The following is a 20,377-nucleotide window of genomic DNA, read 5'->3' as shown; positions in this document are numbered from 1 at the left end:
CCTTGATGGGCGTATCCGTCTTCTGGCCAGTGAGCGTCCAGAGTTGATGTTTAAACTGTCCGCGCAGGCGTGGCTAAGCGATAGGGGGGAGGGGCTTAATGGAAGTTGCATGGTTGGGTTAGAGGAGAGTTGTGTTTTAAACAGTCCAACATAGTTAACAGTAATGAAGTAGGTTAATCAGTAAAACTGATTATATTAATTTAAGGTCTAATACTCACAGATTTAAGTATTAATTTCGGATCACTGTGAAGCATTATCGCTGCAGACTGACTTTTCTAATCCTTCCTTGAAATGAAAGCGGGCGGTAAGTAACTAACGTTAAGTTACTTAAATCTCATCGAATAATTAATGTTTCAGTTGTAAATGCGTCTGTACATATTTCATCAACATTGATGAACATTAATCTTTCGATTACATCATAATCAGAGCTGAAGTTTTTTTTTTAAATGCTTACAAAGTTGAGACGTACGTTACTGACCCGTTAACCTGTATATAATTGAAGTAAACTTTCATTACTTCAACATAAATATTCTTCCCATATCCATAACCATGTTATTGATTTGTCCTTAATACATACTGAGGTAATATCTCCTAAAGATAGGTCAGTTGTCCTCTGTCCCATAACTGGTTTATGAATAAGGAGGGAAAACTGGCTACTGGTTCTGAGCATGTCAAAACTGCCATTGCAAACTAACAAAACTAACAGTTATTAGTTACAATTTGTGTTTTATACTTGTGTTAATGTATCTTTAAGCTTTTAAATGAGTTTAAACCGTAAATAGCCTCTTCTGGTCACCTATATTTCGCAATGCAACATCTTAGTATACAAAAATACCTTAGTAATACCATGGTTGAATGGGCTTGTACTGTGGTAGTACCGTGATATTGTATTTGATTTGGCTATATTATATTTACATTCATGTCAATAAAGCAATTTTGAATTTGATATCACTTGAAGTAAGTTACCTTGTTGTAAAAAGTAGGCCTATGCCATGGTATGAATATATTAATATTGGCACCACAGTGTATTTCAAAGTATACCATACTGGTAACGTTACCACTAAAGTACTTTTTACAGTGCTCAACCAATAAAGGTTTTTGCTTATTTATATTTAATGTTTAGATATCTAGCTGACAGAGTGACCAATATAATGCAGATATTTTTTATTAAATACAGCTTAATGCTATAAAATAAGATGTAGCCTACCTGTATGAATACTTGTATTAGACTCTAAATTAACAAAAACATTTAAGAACAGAATATGTGCACTATTATTTGATCAAACAGTAGGTAGATTTTTAAACTTACAGTAAGCATAGTGAATAATTCTGTAAGTAGTAGTTCACCCAAAATGAAAATTATCCCATAATTTGCTCAATCTCTATGCTTCGGAAGGCCTTCATTTTATGATGTGCTTTTTGGGCCTCAAAATCTCAGTTACTATTCACTCCTATTATAAGCTTTGAAGAGCCAGGATATTTTTGTTTGTCTGAAAGAAGAATGTCATATACACCAAGGATGGCTTCAGGGTGAGTAGGCCTAAATCATGGGGTACATTTTAAATTTTAGGTGAACTTAATGGTCTAAACAAACCCAGTTATTGACATTAATAACATCAAAACGGACAGTTAATCGACAAGTATAGGCCACAATAACAGTGACGAACTGCAATTTCGCAAATGTTTCTTTCAAGAAGTTCTTGGCCACACACTTGGCCTGCAATTTCATTCAAAATGTAATAAAACAATTTTGCTTCTGTGTTGTTTAATCATGATTTTCTCTGTTTCTAGTGCTCCACTGTCGATGTGCCAAATGTTTCTCTCTCCCTGTCCGGAAGCGTGTCCGAAAGCGTGCGTCTGCCGTCACGCTGCTGTCTCTTCCTGAGGAGCTGCTCCTGTATGTCCTCCAATGCCTGTCCGCTGAGGATCTCCTCTCCATCAGAGCGGTTCGTCAAGATGGACGCCTTACTTAAAACTTCAGAAATTCCCTGTTAACTAAAAGGGCATTTGTGATGTCGAATGTCATGTGATCCCGCAGGTTCATTCTCATCTCCGTGACATTATTGATAGTAACTCAAGTGTCTGGGCACGAGTGAGCTTCAAAGACCGCTGGCCGGCCCTCAACACCGTTTGGCTCTTTGAGAGGTATGATTATACAACAAAGTTTTCACCATATTTACGACTTATCTAAGTAAGGGTTTGAAAATTCTCTCATCATTTACTCATTCCTATGTCGTTCCAAACCCGTAAGACTTTCGTTCATTTTTGAAGCACAAATGAAGGTGTTTTCAATGAAATCTGAGAGATCTCTGCCTCTCCATTGAAAGTCTGACGCTTCAAAACGTTCATGAAGAGATCGTAAAATAAATCCATGTGAATCGAGCGGTTTATTCCAAGTCTTCAGAAGAGGCACGATTGGTTTATATAATGAACAGATTTAATTGAGGCTTGTATTCACATAAACATGCATACACAATGCTCAAATATGGTAAACAGAATGACATAACGGTGAATAATCGGTGACAGGATTTTCATATTTGGCCGAGCTAACCCTTTATAATTTGAATTCAGACTGATTCGCTGATTGATTGATCAGTTTGTGAACTATTTAAGGATATGTTATGGGTATACATTCACTGTAGAAATGATTGAATTGAATAATTTTCATGCCTGGGAATTTTCTTCTTCTTCTAATTTCATGATATTTCCTGGTAATGACTAAATTGCATTTACCAAAGCATGCTAGTTCCTGTTTGATGTCCATAATACCACATTTTTAAATGAATTTTCTCATTAAATTCCTTCTCGTCCTCGACAATATCTAGGGCTGCGGAGAAAGGAAACTTTGAAGCTGCTGTGAAACTAGGAATTGCATATTTGTACAATGAAGGGCGTAAGTTTCTACAGTATTTAATTTTTTTGAGTGTTGTAATTGACCGATCAGAGCTGTTAATGACGCGTGTATGTCCTTCAGCGTCGCTCAGCGAGGAGGGCCGTGCCGATCTGTGCGGCCGCATGGCGTCCCGGTACTTCAGCCTGGCCGAGAGCCTCAGGTCCCCGCTGGCCGAGCCGTTCATCTGGCTGTTCATCCGCCCGCCCTGGTCCATGTCTGGAGGCTGCTGTAAGGCTGTGGTGTACGACCGACTCCAAGCCGAGTGTGAGACCAACCTGGTGAGATATCCCAGCATTCACTTCCACTACAGTTCAACTCCTTCAGGCCCAGTACACGGTTTCTTTTTTTTCCTTTGTTAAATTTTTTAGATTTTGATACGGTACAGCTCTTAATGCTGGTGTTAAGCTTTCGTGCGAGTTAAGTTCATAGTCGGATATATGTTACAGAGTGAAACTAGGTATTTAATGAGACCAAATTTGGATTGGGAACTAAAAAAAAGGGTTCTAAGTATTTTGTTTTTTGGTAACACTTTACAATAAGGTACATCTTTCACACACATACTTAAGATACAAAAGATTATTTCTATTTCAAATAAATTCTGTTCTCTTGATCCTTTTATTCAACAAAGATTTAAATCACGTTTTCCACAAAATATTAAGCAGCACAACTGTTTTCAACATTGATAATAATCATAAATCTTTCTTGAGCATCAAATCATATCAGAATGATTTAGGGCTGCATCTAACGATTATTTTTGTTGTCGATTAATCTATCGATTATTTCTTTGATTAGTCGACTAATCTAACGATTATTTTCCCGATTAATCTAATGCATATTTTTGGGATTAGCCGATTTATCCATTGGCAAACTTTCCAATAAATAATAAGTACAACTTCTACATTAGTATTTCAAACTTTTTATTAATTCATTTTCTGAAAAATACTTTGAAATTTCCCAGTATAAAAAATTAAGTTATGCTAAAGAATGCTAACAATATATCAGCTGTATTTTGAAGAGGGTAGTGCATCTGTATATTATTTTAACATGAAATTATAAATGATGACAAAATAAATTTTGTATTTCAGAAAGGGTAATAAAATATGCGAACAGGAAGCATTTTAAACTTTATTTTTAACCAATGGTACTGTTTCATAAAATGTAAGATGTATAGTTACAGGCCGATTTAGGAAATGTGTTTACTATAGTCTGTAATTAATTACCGTAGTGGGAGTATGATTTACTCAATTAACTTGTCCGAAAATGCACTTGTGTTTTTTTGCAAAAAGGTTCACATACACTATATTACAGCCTAGGCTACTGTTAATATGTAAATATAACGTTATTGTTTGTTTTTAAAGTCTACATTAGAGACATGCGCGGGACGGATTTCTCCCTTAATAATTCCTAAAAAGCGGACATCTCTGTTATTATCAATGAAACTGACTGCACAATGAATCTTTCATAATATCGATTTGCCAGTAGCCTATGCAGAATTCAGCACTGAACAAAAAGTCCATTTTGAGCGGTGAGGAGATTCCATCTTAAATGCTTCTGATTGGCCATTGCGTTCAAGAAATCAACACATATGTCTGTGATTGGCTACATTGTTAAACGCTGCAAACAGGTTATAAATAGATAGACTCTGGCCTGTAAATCGTTTCTATTATGTTTTAGATCTTCTTGTTGCTTTTGTGCAACAGATGAATGACAATTTATTTGTTTTGAGATGTTCAATTTATAGATTTCTATTTTGTGGGAGTCGGACCCGCGAATCGTTTTATTCTCCCGCAACCAGCACACACACACACACACACGAGTGCATTACCGCCCGCGCCCGCACTCGGCCATCAGATCCCGTGCCGCACTCTGTTGTGTTGGGTCCCGTGGGAGTGCTTGTCTCTAGTCTACATGTGCATACACAACTTTTAAAAACGGGCAATTTAAATGCACTGAAGGCTTCGTTGACAGATTTAAGTTGAAGTTATAAATTAAAGTCGTTTTGAGTTCGCAGAGTCACAGGATATCCTTTTAAGATGCTCGTTCATAGCAGTTGTGCTGCCATGGTAACGTTATGACATTTCCGCTTTGCATAGTGAACAAAGCACCTTTCTGTTCGGCTGTAGTTTAAAGTATTCCCATACTTTGGATGATCGTGATTGTCATTTTCACCATGAGCTGGAGCAGAAGCCGCCATTACTCGATATTTAAACGTAAATAATGAATGTGACGCGTCGACGCATTTCATGCGTGTCGACGTATTTTCATAGTCGACGTAATCGATGACGTCGACGCGTCGTTGCGGCCCTAGAATGATTTCTGAAGGATCATGTGACACTGAAGACTGGAGTAATGATGCTGAAAATTCAGTGTAGATTAATAAAATACACAATTGTTGATAAAACATTTTTTCCTTCCAATTATTAATTTGGTTTACATTTCTTTTTCTCCCTCAAAATATTGTCAGTATGGGATCGTGTATTTTCTTTTCTTCATTCCTCTCTCTTGACAACAAAATTGACCGGAATCTATGCAATCATAATTATCCAATTTATATTTGTCCATCATGACGCAGATGCCATCTAGTTGTAAACGCATCCTAATGTCTCTCTCTTTCTTCTTGTCCTTATAGGAACGGAGAGGGACGTTATTTTACTGCTTGGCTAGAATCCTCCAGCTGTTTGATGTGAGTTGCTTTTGTTCTTGAAAAGATGATTGTGTAAACAGATGTACAATACTACCAGGTTTTAAAGATGGAGTCTCATTTGTAGCATCACGGAATGGTCTATTCTCAAAAACTAGATCTTGAAATGTTACTAATTTCCGACATCCACAGGAATGTTCATCATTCCCAAGGTTAAGTTGGGCTTTGGGCTGCTTATTTGATGCTTTCTGTGTATGGACTTCTCAGTCAATATGTCCCAGAGAAACATTAATGAGTGCATCTCCGCTCTGGTTCTCCCGTAACTCAATCTGTGACTCTGTATGTGTGTGTATCAGGATGAGGAGAAGCGTGAGGAGGCGACGTCCATGCTGAAGGAGTCGGCTCGTTGCGGGAGCGTGCAGAGCTCGTATCTGCTGTGGGAAATGAACCGCGGCACGTCGGTAAGAGCTTCTTTAGCTCTCGTGATAACGCTACTTCTGTATCTCTGCCGACTGTGTGCTGATCGCTGGTTTACTCTCTGTCCTCAGACCGCTGACCCCGGCAGGTATCTGCAGTGCATGCGCACACTCAGGGACTACGCTGCTAAAGGATGCTGGGAAGCTCAGGTGACTGGAGAAATGACCTGTATAGAAAATTAAAGGGGACTTATGTTTTTTTTTACGTTCAACGTTCTTTAGTGTGTAATGTTGCTGTATGAGCATGAAAAAGGGCTGCGAAGTCACTCCAGAGGGAGTTATTCTCTATATCAGTAACACTGTTTCTGAACTCCCTGAAACACCTCCATTGTAGTCTTGAGTTTCTTTAGGGAATAAACGCGTCACAACATTCCTAATTTAAATCATTCCTGCCCAAGGCATACACAAAATACAGGATCTAGACCAGGGGCCGGTGCATAAACAGCCATTAGGTTAAGACAGTGTCTTAATTTCTAGCAGTTAGTCAAGGGGCAGCCAGTCTTACTTTTTTATATCAAATTAGGCCAATCTATCATCCCTTTCACACAGCGCGTTGATCCCGGGAAATTGCTGCGAAATTGCCAGAGTGCCTTCTGTGTGAACGCAAACATGTCCCGGGATTGATGCCGGGATCGATCCCGGGTTGGGGACCTAGTAACATTGCCAGGATCGATCCCGGAACGCGCCCTGTGCGAACAAAAGCCAGGGCCAATGCCATAAGGGGTGTGCCGTTGTGACGTGCCATCGCGTGACTCTGTTGCTCTTAGAAGAAACTTTGTGTTCGTCATCAACAAAGAAAGAACGAAAAAATGTCTGCAAACTGGAACGAAGCAGAGACCAGGAGCTCCTTACTATCTGCACTGAAGCTGAGATCGTTCATCAGCTTAGTGGAACGGTACGTGATGCGTTAAGGCTGATTTATACTTCGGTGTCGGACCTACGCCAGAGCCACTACGCTGTAGGCAACGCGTTGGTTTTAGTTTATACTTCTGCGTCGTTGTCCGTGTTGAAGCGCGATTACACATGCAGAGGGAGCGTGTGAAACCCGAGGGAGGGGTTCTAGCAGACCAATCACAGCGCTTGTGTCCACGTAGAATTGACGCATTGTTACATTTTTGGAGAGGTGCACGTCGGGGTACGCCGAAGTACCGCACGCTACACACAGCCTACGACTTAGCTACGGCGCGAGTTCGACGCAGAAGTATAATGAGGCCTTTAGTGTACATGTTTTCGACGTGTACGTTACACGTCTCATCCCAGAAAATCACTGGCAGTGTTAATGAACCAAAATCAAACAATCCCGGGACACATTATCCGTGTATTTTCTGGAATCTCTGTGTGAAAGGGGCTTGTGTTTTGATGTAACTGATTTAAAAAAAGCTATGAACCATTTTAAAGAAAAACAAAAAGTGATGTCTAGCTTGTAAGACTAGTCTTAGCGGTTTATGCAACCAGCCCCTGGTTAAATTCAGGTGTTGTTTTTTTTTTTTTCCTTACCTATTTTTTTTTTTCCTTAACCATCTGTCATATAACATGATAAACTGTAAACAAATTGTGCCTTTTATTTGTAGTTTTAATATGCAGTATTTTTTTGTGCATCTTTTAGAACAAAAACAGTTACTTAAAGGAGGGGGAAAAAAAGAAATCTGCACATAAATTATATCTAAAATGTTAACTTTTTTTCTTTGATAGCTCAGCCTTCAGTTTGTTTTAATTTTTTGACTCTAGTGTGAAAATGACGTCTGTGATGGGGTGCTTTTGATGAAGTCATTACCAATCATCCGTCTCCATTATTCCTCCATTCTCACAATGTCAGTGCTCTGAGCGCGCTCATAATGGAAGTGCACACCCTGGGAAAGATGCGTCATATTTCCTGTTATCTCATATGGAGGTTTTCTCTGCCATTGTTGATATTGACTTGTAATAATCAGCAGCTGTGCCAGATTGAAAGCCACTCTGATGTGTATAAATGGGTTTGGATGGGGGCCCTTCAAATGGAGAGTGATGCTTTTTTTTTTTTTGCTTTTTTTTTTTTTAAATCTGTTAATTTGTGATGCCATATTACACACACACACACACACACACACACACAGGGTTTCATGCTTGTCTAACTTGTCTGTTCTGATCTCCCAGCTGGCGTTTGCGAAGTCATGTGGCACCGCTAACCCTCTGGGTCTGGAGCCGCGGGCCTGTGCTGAACTCGTGGCCCAGTTCTTCCACTCCGGGCCGTCACCCCTGCAGTACCCGCTGAGTCTGCAGGGACAGGACATTACCACTAAGAGGTACGAAATCAACAATATTCCTACAGGGTTCACAGTCATGGAAAACCGGGAATACCAGGGAATTTTAAAGTTGTTGTTTCTTGGCTTGAATGTCAGTCACATGGTTTTTTTTTTGTCTAACTTAAAAAAAAAAAATTCTATTTAATTATTATTTTTTTTAAACTTTTTATTATTATTGTTATCATTATTATTATTATTATTTAACATGGGTTGCATAAAACGGTTAATAATAATGGTAACACTTTACAATAAGGTCTCATTAATGCATTGACTAATATAATCAGCAATACATTTGTTACAGTGTTAATGTGTTAATGTTAGTTAACTGTTCATTAACTCAGATCCATTAAATATAATATTAACACATACGTTTGATTTTAATCATTTATTATGGACTGTTGAAATTAACGTTTACTAAATGTATTTTTCGTTTTTAGTTCATGTTAACTAGTGTAGTTGACTAATGTTAACAAATGGAACCTTGTAAGTGTTACCAAAGTCATTTTCAGTGATAGAAATAAAGCTTAGATAAAGAAAATATAAATATTAGATGGGGGAATTTTTTGTGTTTATTTTACAAATGTTGCTTTGGTAACTACCGTAACTTAGTAATTTTAGTACTTTAAATTAAACTTAAGTCTAAAATGTAAATATATAAATTATAGCTATAGAGAAATGTGCTTTTGTCATCCTTGTTAGTTTAATTATCAAAACTAAAATGAATATTAAAGATTTAAAAGCAAATTGGTATTACAAAATACTATTATAATATATAAAAATATTAAAATAACACTCATGCTTTATATTAAAATGACACTCATGCTTTTATATTTCCAGCAAAATCCCTGTGGATATATTGTAAATATTCAATACTTATCTTCAATAGCTAGTGGTGACTAAACAAAAGCAGACTGTCCGCTGAATCTAATTACTAAAGCACTATTACAGCACTTTTTGGTGATAAATTGATGGTCAGGTTGGCCACAATGTGTTTAGTTCTCTATATATGTATTGAACAAATCCCCCTTATGCTTTTGCAGGTATATTCTGGTGGACTGGCTGGTGGAGGTGACCACCATGAAAGACTTCTCCAGTCAAGTGCTGCATGTGACCATCGGATGCGTGGACCGCTATCTGAGCCTGTGTTCGGTGCCCAAGGCCCAGCTGCAGCTCCTGGGCATCGCCTGCATGGTGATCTGCACTCGGTGAGCAACGAGACGCTCTGCTAATCCTGTGTTTGTGCCAGGCTAGAACTAGATGAGTAATAAACTCGATAAGTTTGCAATGTTAATTCAACCACCCCGCACAGTCTTATTAATAAATGACAACGATTCGGCTGTCTATTAAACCTTTGACAAGTTCGTTCACAACGAACGTATTTGCCATTAAATGATTCATTCTAGAGATTCGTTCAAAAAGAACTCTGATTCATCCAGTAATGAAACGTATGACGTCTTTATGAGTGAGTCTAGCTGTGTTTGAAATCACCCCCTATACCCTCGTTCACTATTCCCTACATTACTCCACTAATATAGTCCACTTGAAGGAGTGAATGAAAACGAGTGAGTGAATTCAGACACTGAGTTGTGCTGAAAGGGCTGCAGCTTTTGCATAGTGTGTGCTGTTTAAAGGGATACTTCAGCATTTAGCATTACGCTTTGTATCAGTAGAAAACCTGTAGTATTTTCGAATTACCGTGCTTCCCTCCCTCATATCCCCCTGAGACGAGAGATTTATGTATTTTTTTGTCTGGAAAAAGTCCTCCGATGACGCAAAAATCGTCATTTTGTGTAGTCTGAGGCTTTTTTGGCCAGAGGCTAGAGACTACAGCCAGTAGTAGGAGCTAGTTACGCATGTTTTCAACCCGCCCATAAATCTCACTCACAGAATGTACAAACAGTGTCAGCCATCTTTTTTTGGAAGCTAAGCTAACAGGCTCTTGTTCTGTGGAGAAAGCTGAATAGGGTTACCATGCATACATCCTTTTTCCCGGACATGTCCGGCTGTCGAGATCGTCCAAAATATCCGGGATTCGGCTTTTGCTTTCTGCAGTCGCCATTCATTGTTTACGTGCGCACCTTTTGTTTCAATCTAACTGAATTCATTACGATTGGTGAATCTGAATATAGTGTTTACAATGAACGCTAAACAAGTGATCGGTTGATGTGCGTTTTAACATTGCTAAGAAAATTCACGCTCCTCCCTGAGAGATACGAGACGGTGCGTCTCACAGGTGTTGCTCATCAGCAGTGTTGGGGCTAGTTACTCAAAAAAGTAATATATTACATATTACTCTCAAAAATAGTAATGCCTTACTTTACTTTATTACTCCCTGGAGAAAGTAACTAGTTATATTACTAGTTATATTACTAGTTACATTTTTTTTCTTAATTAGGCCTACTCTATAATTGCCTGAGATGCATCAGATGGAGGGAGAACATACAAAGGAGGAGTGTTCTTTGGGTCTTTATTACGCCAACAACAGACTGGCACTGTCTAGCACAAATAACTACAAACAACTGTAGGCTACTTGTGCAGAGTTGATCATAGGCCTACAAAAATAACCATATAAGTCACATCATCGATCATCGGGGTTTAAGGTTATAGCATGCAATGACTATATTAACAGAAATGGGAGATTAATAAACATGCTGAAACAATAAAAACATTCAACATTTAAAATAAATAAAAATAAAAAGTGTATTCCTATTATTCCTCTGGCAAAGCAGCGCACGCTCTTCATTAAGATCTCAAGCCTCACAGCTGTGATTGTACAGGCGATCGCCTCGTTCAGATAATGTTGCACAATTAAAATGAAAAATGACACACACAGTATCATGTAAGTCTAAATAAACTGAAATGCGTCTGGCCATTATTCTCTGACAGCCATGTGGGGAGACTGGGGGGGATTTATATGACGTCCACCTGTGAATGCAGACACGATGGCTGGATTGCGTTTACATTACACTGAGATCCGATCACAATGCGTCCTCGACTACCCCCGAAACTGGACATGCTGATCGGATAACATTCCGATCAGAAGCGCGTTTACACTCGTCTTTTCAATGTGTATGTAGACAACATCCAGATACAGGTCGCATATTAATGCCAAGTGTAAACGCAGCCTATGTCGCTTCGCAACGAGCTTGATGTGTCCGTGCTGTCGGAGGTAGAGTTACAAGCGGTGGAGAGCAGCTTTCTCCCCGGGCAGAGTGTGCACTTCACCGTCAAGTTATTTTCCTTCCGTTGAACATATTCAAAATAATTACTGAATCTCCACCCGTCGAAACTAGCTTTCTGTTGCTGGGAACCTTCCTCTGAAAAGAGCTTGCCGTTGTTGACGCTACCATTTTTCCCCATCTGTCTTTGAGGGTGCCGCTCTGCGGCTGGCTCACGGGTGTCGACCAATCGGTGATGGTAAATGATACCTCGTGCCAAACCCAGACCAATCACTGTGTTCCATTCACGCCCTCCTCCCCTTCCCTTCTGTTCTCTGTGCCTTGTGTGCGATGGTGCTACTGGCAAATGTAACGCAAGTAACTAGCTCGGGAAAACTGTAATAATATTACCATTTTCAGACGAGTAATGCCTTACACTACTAGTTACTGAAAAAAGTAATATTATTACAGTAACGCGTTACTTTGTAACGCGTTACACCCAACACTGCTCATCAGTAATCACGCCACCGGCCTCGCGCCGTTCTCCCGCAGCCCTCAGTCTCATCCTGCTCGCCACAGTAAACATGATGAATGGCGACTGTAGAGCGCAAAAGCCGAATCCCGGACAATCCCGTGCAGACTTGTCATGGTGACTCACAACAAAACGGTGTCTTAAGTTTTGAGTCAGCTAGTAGCCTAGTTGTTTAACTGCGCTCTTACCGGTAGGCGTGGCTTGGGAGTGAACTCGTAGGGCAGAGAATCAAGTGCATTCTGGGAGTTGTTGTCTTTTATCCACATGAGCCAAAAATACATTTTCTACTACATAAATGACCCAATTTAAATACACATTCATCTTTCCAGCGGTGAAGTATCCCTTTAATAATCATTTGAAACTTTGCAAACTGGCAGCTCCAGTAGTAAATATAGCTGCAAGCAGCAATCACCGGGGCCAAGCGCAAGCAAGACGACAAGACATGCCAAAGTGGCTGGAAGTGAGAGACCAACTGCAGCAAGGAGCAATTGAAGACATTTAAAGATGAATTTTGGCAAAATGGTTGAAAAATCACACACAATAACTAAAAATATGATTATCACTTTCGACCAATAGGTGGCGCAGTTACGAAACTGATGTGATGTGGTCAGAGTGAAGTGACAATGACACATACAAAGTTTGGTGTCAATATGTCAAGGCATTGCATATATTAAAGCCTGAATAGTCATTTTGGCATCATGCCTCAACTTTGCCACTGCGGTATATGAAAACGGTTTCGTCTATCGACACGAAATCCATAACTTTTACTCGGCATGGTCTGGAGATGACACGATCCGATTTTGGTGAAAATCGGACGTTCGGTCTAGGAGGAGTTCGAAAAAGTAGGTTTTAAAAGAAAATAAATATGGCGGACCGGAAGTTTGGCTGACTATGGCAAAATTGGTATCTATGTTTTCAGCATAACCCAAGGAATCTATTGAGATCAGTGTCATTACTATAGGCAAATTTATTCAAAAGTTATTAGCATTTTTGGAAATTTCATTATAACTTTTGACCAAAAGGTGGCGCTGTCTCATAAATTTTTGAGTACCTTAAGGGCGTTGTACTGATGACTCATACTGAGTTTCGTAACGATTCGTTCATGCGTTCATAAAATACAGCATTTTAGCACATAATTCAAAATGGCCGACAGCCAAAATGGCCGATATGGAAAAATTGGATATCAGTCAACTCAGCACGACGCCCTGAATCTAACGAGACCACTTTTGTGATTTTTGGACAAACCGTTCAGAAGTTATAAGCAAAAACATAAATTATTCATATCTCCGGGCCAGTAGGTGGCGCTGCGCCGAAACGCAGCATGTAGCCTCAGGTCATGCTTGTGATGACATGTACCAAATTTGGTCTGAATCTGATAAAGCGTTGTGGAGATACGGCCTTACGTCTGTTTTCGCAAGCGCTACGTAAAATGTATTTGCGCGGTATTTGAGAACGGTAATTCGAATCAACTTGAATTCCATAACTTTTGGTCGTCAAGGTCTGGAGATGATCTGGTTCATTTTTCGTGAAATTCGGAGCAACGGCCTAGGAGGAGTTCGAAAAAGTAGGTTTTTCGGAAAATTCAAAATGGCGGGAAAACTATTATGACGGAAAATGACGTCATATAGTGCAGTCGAATCGTCATGAGCTCAGGGATCAGAGGAAAAAAGAATTTTGTTTCTAGCCCTTGTGGTTCAAAAGTTATTAGCATAAACATGAGTGAAACTTTGGACAGCTGGTGGCGCTAGAGGGAATGAGTTGGAGACTCCAAATTTGCTATGGTGATAGTTCAGGCTGTCCTCTATCACTGTGCCAATTTTCATAAGTTTCCCGCAAACGGTTCTATAGGCTGCCATAGACGCCCAGTCGGAAGAAGAAAAAGAAAAAGAAGAATAAGAACGGGAACAGATACAATAGGTGCCCGCACCTTCAGTGCTTGGCCCCTAATGAAAAGATGTATCTTTAACTCTGTCATAAAAATGATAACCTCAACTAAACAATTGAATAATCAAGGAATTTATACCTGTATGATGTTACGCTGTAGCCACATTGTAGCCCATCATTATGGGTATTCTCTAGCCGTTGAGCCTACATCAGTTGTGTACACATTGCAGTGCATTGTGGGATTGAATGAGTGCTCTCGATAACGTCCACTATGGTTTTGGATTTTAGCCGATTTTTGACACAGCCATTGAATCATTCATCCAAGAAATTTGTACCAAAACATTGTTTCTTCCAGTAATAAAATGAGTAAAGTCTTTGAGTCATTGAATGACGCATTCAAGAAATTTGTTCAAAAACATTAATTCATCAAGTAATAAAATGGCTAAAGACTACCGTAAGTGAATCGTTGAATTATTCATTCAACAGATTTGTTCAAAAACCTTGATTCATCAAGTAATGAAATGGGTCTCAGTCTTTGAGCGAGTCATTGAATAATTCATTAAATCATTGAAATTTTGTCAGAGCCTCTTGTAAATTGCATGTTATTTTGTTTAGTTGTCTATTTCGAATAATGGGAGAATCGTTGTCTCAGTTTCTCCAGAATCATGCAGCTTTATACTAGACTGAACCCTCTTTTTTTCTTCTTCTTTTTTAATCTTCTGACTCAGATACATCAGTAAAGAGATCCTGACCATCCGTGAGGCGGTGTGGCTCACTGACAACACCTATCAGTATGAAGACCTGGTGCGCATGATGGGGGAGGTCATCTCCGTGCTGGACGGGAAGATACGGGTCAGTTCCTGAAGGACATAAGCACCCTCTTGTTTGCTTTCACTCCAGCACACAAAAACCTCATTATAGACTGCCAGCTCAGTTAATGTGTCCTAGGTTGGTAGCTCACTCAGCTTTGGCGTCGAGCTCTAAACCTCAATGGCATTTTAAGACCTAATCTCTCAATGCTAAGGTTATTCCAGAAGGCATTGCAATGCTCTTAATAATAAATAATAATAATAATAATTGAGCAGAATGTTGACCTTAAATGCATTTCATTGAACATTGATTTGTATATTGATCGTTTGTTCGTGTATATATAGATATTTGACAGATAATATCATAGAAAATTTCAAGATATTATTATATCAACTCAATATTTTATTTGATACTTTGAGTACAGCTATCTTAGAAGCATGTTAGCATAAAACTAATTAATTGAGAGTCGATAAAGATAGAGATTGACCGATTAAAAAAAAAAAAAAATCTTTACAGCTGCTGATACTTGTTCAAGTTTCCGATAACTGATATGCAAAGCCAATGCTTTTAGATTAATATTGCTTGAATAATAATAATAAAGTGTTTTATTATTTAAAAATGTATGCAAGCAAAACTTTTGAAGTTGCTTTACTGCGCATTCAACAGGAAGCCCTGTTGTTCAAACGTAGTGTAATGACAAAGGCGTACCAGATGACGAAAGACGGCATTTTATTAGTAAAACCGATATTTCAGAAAGTGGAAAAAGTGAAAGTCAAACAATTATCATCTGTATCTAATGAAATAGAGTGTCACGGATATTCAAAGCGAGTCTTCAGGGTTCTTTTTTACATTCATATTAATGATTTACTCTCAGCACTCAATACTAGGGAGTTTTATTTGAGTGTTTCTTTTCAGTGAAAATTGTCAGTGCAAGTAAGAAAAAAAAAATGGTTATGTTTTTGTGGGTTTTGACCCATGTAACCTTCTATTCTATTAAATAAGGTTATGACGCCCAAATTTGTAAAATTATCTTTTTTTATGTTCCTCAAAAGAAAGAATGGCATACAGGTTGGAACCGACATTAGGGAGAGCAAATGACAGAATACAAATTTGTGTGTGAACTATCCCTTTAATACCATTAATCTCATGCCATTATTTACACAAATGTAATTGCAGTGTAAATGCATTCATGCCACCTCTGAGCTGTGATAAACAGTCTGTAAAAATATCTACACGCCAATTCAGATGCAGCTTCTGGATTGTTTTTTAATTACTATTATAATTATAATTATTATATTATTATTATTTCTAAAGCTACTTTTTTGTAATGTGGTTTTGATGCTTTTCTAACTTAACAACAATAATGACTTGAAACTATCTTTTGGGGGTAATTTCTCAGCAATATTTAATGTGATCAATTAGTTAGCACATCATACATTTTTAATTGCTTGACAGCTCTAGTATAAAAATAACTGACTGCGTTTACAAGGATACTCCATAATTGTGTGTGTATTGGTCCGTTCAAGCAGCCCTTCTCGTGGAGCCCTGGCTCTTGTGCTCAGTAATTGATCTCTGTGTTAATGTTGTGTTTCAGACCGTCACGGTGCTGGATTATGGGGAAGTGCTGCTGTCTCTGGTCCCTGCGGAGCGACGCAGTTCTCACCTCTTCAAATACATCTGTGAACTCTCTCTGCTCTGCTCGCCTCTCACCGTTCCCGGGCCGGCCCGACTCGCCAGCGCCATCCTGCTGCTCACCAGAGTGCTGCACAACTACGGTACTACCGCCATCCTACCAGAAATATCCATGTAAACTGATTCCAGTTTTATAGGGCTGAGTTAAATATGCATTTCTTGATTTTAATCGATTCTCATTTTGATGAACCGATATCGATTCTTAAATCCGATCTTTTAGTTTGAAATATGATCGGAATCACTTCAAAAAAGGAAAATGTTCAATTAAAATTAAAAAAGTTAATGTGCAGAGCAAGTCCGTCATATAGGCTACATAAAATGATGAGAATATTATGATTGTGTTTAAGATTTGGCTTTTAATTGTGAGATTTTTGTATTTGTAATCAGGCTCTCAAAAATTATATAAAAATGTGGATTTAGATTTATCAGCCAATATAGACCCATTTTGGGCCGACGTCACGCTTACGTCACGGCGTTAGCTGGAGGCAAAACCGAGTGAAAACTGGAGACGGCCAATACAAACCAGCACAGATTCAGCTACATGAGCTTAAATTATTATTTTTATTATTAAATGTCATATTGTTGTGATGTTGGGTTCTAGAATCGACGGAGTATTTTAAATTTTATCGCATAATGTTTTCTAAATTAGTGTGATTATTTGTGAATCCTCTATGATTGTTGTTTTGATTGATTGTGGTTAGAAAAAAATTAATCTGAATCGGCTAAAATCTGTATCGGCAGGTCAAACTCAATGCAAAATTGTAATCGGCCTAGAAAATTGTAATCGGTGCATCTCTTCTGATAAAGCTCAAGTGTATTCCTCTAGAGTGAGTGAGTGTTGCACCTTGTCTGTAAAAACGACAGTGTAGAACTGGGCTGAACCATTGCACTGACCTGTACAAACCTTATTGAAGTTTTCCCGGTCCGTTTCTCCACAGTTCCTGTGTGGCCCATCCAGCTGGAGGAAAACACGGGATTCTCCAAGCAGGATCTGGTCTCCTGTGCTTTATCGCTCTACGTCAAGTGGTGAGTGTCCACGTCAGTCATCCACACCGGTGTCTTAAGCTACATGCATTTCATCGAATTAAGTTTAGTGGTAGTTCTGACCCCGAGAGAAGTGGCGTTTCCATGGAGCCGGTGATGTGCAGTCAGACGGGCGTTGTGTTAACACTGTACCTATGCCTGATATGAGGCGCATCTCCTCTGGGTTTGAGGAGTTTAGCTGGTGTTAGCATGTTGCTAAACTAAAAATATTCTCTAATTGGCAAACAAAGACATTGTATAAAGAGAACTGGGTGAAATAGTGCATTTTGTAAATGCAAAGCTATTTTCTATCAGTACTTTTCAGTTCCTAATGGAATATATTTATTTTGGCATTTCCCATTTCCTTTTAGCGTTTTCAATTAATGTTTTTATTGAGCTTGTCGCAATGCATTCTGGGTTTGCCTTCTAAATCAAGCACACATTAACGGCCTTTGACTTTTCTTAAATTAGGCGTAACTTTCCTGCCTACAGGTTGGAATAGACTAATGCCTTAATGCGTACTAGATTTTGGACTAAATCCTTCGTCTCATCTTGTTGGCCTTTCACATTTTCTCTGAGAAAACTGAAGCTTTGCTGCTCGAGTGTCTCGTGCGTTACTTCAGATCGCACAGGATGAGGCGAGTTACTGCGGTTTCTTAGCAACTGCGATTTCTTTGAAGAATTTGGGATGATAATGTGGGCCTTCCATTTATTTAATTAATTTTTGCTTTTTACAAAAAGAACTGCTTGTCACATGAAATGTGAATGTCAATATTTAATAAGAACGTTTAAACCATACAATGTTTGTTTTAAGAATCATACGTTTTATTCATTATTGTGTTTTTATATTAATTAATATTTGTAATCAGTTTATTTAATGTAATCTTTATTATCTGTGTTTATCTTAACTTTAGTTATACATATAAGTTAGTTATACAATTGTATTGTTTTGTATAGAATATTTATCTTTATTAATGTTATCATTGTTAGTTGCATGTTGTTGCATTAGGTTGTTTATACTAGTTATAATAATTCTTATCTATTAATTTAGTTATTTTCTATATATATGAATGCATCTTATGATGTTATTGTTATAATATTATTAATTGCTACGAGTTGCAATATATGAATGTTGTATGCTGTTGTTTGTTTTTAAATTAGTTATAAATATTTTTAGCATGTAAACGAATGTAGAATGTATGGATTTATTATTATTGCTAATAATGATACATAGTATTTAATACAACAAAATTAATAAGTTATTATATGTATCTTAATGATTAATCAAATTATTTTATGGTGTTGTTGTTAATATGAATTGCTATGAGTTGCAATATGATTGTTTTGTTATTAGTTTTTATATTATTATGTATAATATTTACCACTATGCTATAATTAATTAGTATAATATAGTATTTTATATTTTAGTTATTATTCTTGCTAATAATTCTATAATTTACAACAACAAGATTTAATTACTGGTTATATATTTTTATTATTCATCATTTATCTACTATAATGATATTATAATTTAAAAAGTAAATGCTATGATTTTTTTCTTCATGGTGTCTTTAAAGCCAGACCGCTTTGACACAAGCACAATATAATCGCAGAGATCACACTCATCAGTCTCTTTCACTGCATTCACAGTTTCGGTCAAGACGTGCCCAAAGATTACAGACACGTGTCTCTGACGGGGGTCAAGCAGAGGTTCGAGGATGATGCGTACCAGCAGATAAGCAGAGACGTGGTGAGTGTCTCAGAGTCTGCTCTCGTTGGGTTGATCATGTGAAGTGTGTCCTCTGAAGTGTGTGTGTGTGTGTGTCAGGTGATGAGCTTTAAGGAGCTGTGTCAGGTGCTGGAGGTGCCAGAGGTGGAGCCGCAGGTGGAGGAGTCCAGCGCTAGCAGTCAGATCACAGAGATGCACACCTTCCTGTCCTCGCCCGCCAGCAACAGCAAGAGGTGTGTGTGTGTGTGAACCAAACACTACACAATGGATAGAGAGGCGGGATGTATCGCCTTATATCAGTGTTTTTGCCATGATGTTTGACAGGTTAAAAAAAAACTCCTCTTGTGAGTGCAAATATCTAGGAATCACATGATTAGGACATGGACACCAAGACCGATACTTGTCGAATGTCATTCACTTCTGTTTCTAGGGGGCGCTATAACTATATAAGATATAAGATAATCATATATATAAGATAATCATATAAACTCTGCAACTATGATAAAGAAAATTGACATTTGACACCTATACAACTGTACACACCACATCTACACAAGTCATTGTTCTATATTTTTTTTGTATCTATTATTCTATTACACTCAAAAATATAAGGACATTCCCTGATAAAAAAAATTTAAATATATAATTTTATATATATACATGCATACATATACGCACACACATATATTATTTATATAGTTTTTCAATGATCAGTATCTGGCAATATTTCTGATAATGACAAGATATTTTTAACAGTAATTAGTATATTGTTATATTTTATTATAAAATAGATACTGATCATTGAATATATCTGATATTGAGAATTTTTTTTTTCTCTTCTAACTACTTTTACCGTGTGTGTGTGTGTGTGTGTGTGTTATGACTGATTTAATTTTAGCGTGAATGTCGTTAATAAATAAAACAAAAGGTCAGCCGTCGTACGGTACTATTCATATAAACATTTTGACACCTGCAAATAGCTAAAAATGATCAATGCATCTGTAATCCTGTTCGGTTTCTCACTTTTCTGCATCTTTAAAGACCATGTTTTGTAGGGGTGTAAATCGGACCGTTCATCACGGTACAATATCGATTCTCTCAGCCAGCGATACGATATTTGCTGATACCTCAAATTATGCATTACGATTCGATTCAATTCAGGGCTATATCGGTCGATTTATCAATATTTAGATATTATGTGCCAAGTTTACACAGCCAGTTACGTTTATTAACATGAAAGTTTAATTAAACTCTTTT

The 20,377-nt window shown here is 38.0% G+C and overlaps 1 protein-coding gene across 3 annotated transcripts in view; it reads left to right on the top strand.

The window, feature by feature from the left end:
- The window catches only part of ccnf (cyclin F), a 42,328-nt gene that overhangs the window by 18,047 nt on the left and 3,904 nt on the right, over nt 1-20,377 (top strand). Inside the window, exons 1-15 of one of the 3 annotated variants that reach the window (XM_079585637.1) lie at nt 80-304; nt 1,792-1,946; nt 2,039-2,145; nt 2,826-2,893; nt 2,975-3,171; nt 5,523-5,576; nt 5,891-5,995; nt 6,083-6,160; nt 8,144-8,292; nt 9,333-9,497; nt 14,595-14,718; nt 16,271-16,451; nt 17,307-17,394; nt 19,042-19,141; nt 19,220-19,353. In XM_079585637.1, the coding sequence (XP_079441763.1) occupies nt 292-304; nt 1,792-1,946; nt 2,039-2,145; nt 2,826-2,893; nt 2,975-3,171; nt 5,523-5,576; nt 5,891-5,995; nt 6,083-6,160; nt 8,144-8,292; nt 9,333-9,497; nt 14,595-14,718; nt 16,271-16,451; nt 17,307-17,394; nt 19,042-19,141; nt 19,220-19,353 (1,718 nt within the window). In that variant the 5' untranslated portion in view covers nt 80-291. Of the gene's footprint in view, nt 1-79; nt 305-1,791; nt 1,947-2,038; nt 2,146-2,825; nt 2,894-2,974; nt 3,172-5,522; nt 5,577-5,890; nt 5,996-6,082; nt 6,161-8,143; nt 8,293-9,332; nt 9,498-14,594; nt 14,719-16,270; nt 16,452-17,306; nt 17,395-19,041; nt 19,142-19,219; nt 19,354-20,377 lie in introns of those variants that run through there. The other 2 variants (XR_013794525.1, XM_079585638.1) reach the window with 2 other exon arrangements.

The sequence above is a fragment of the Phoxinus phoxinus genome (genome assembly GCF_949152265.1).
Source record: "Phoxinus phoxinus genome assembly, chromosome: 1".
NCBI classification, from domain to species: domain Eukaryota; kingdom Metazoa; phylum Chordata; class Actinopteri; order Cypriniformes; family Leuciscidae; genus Phoxinus; species Phoxinus phoxinus.
Note: the sequence above shows the minus strand (reverse complement) of the source record. Positions and strands in the feature narration are given on the sequence as shown.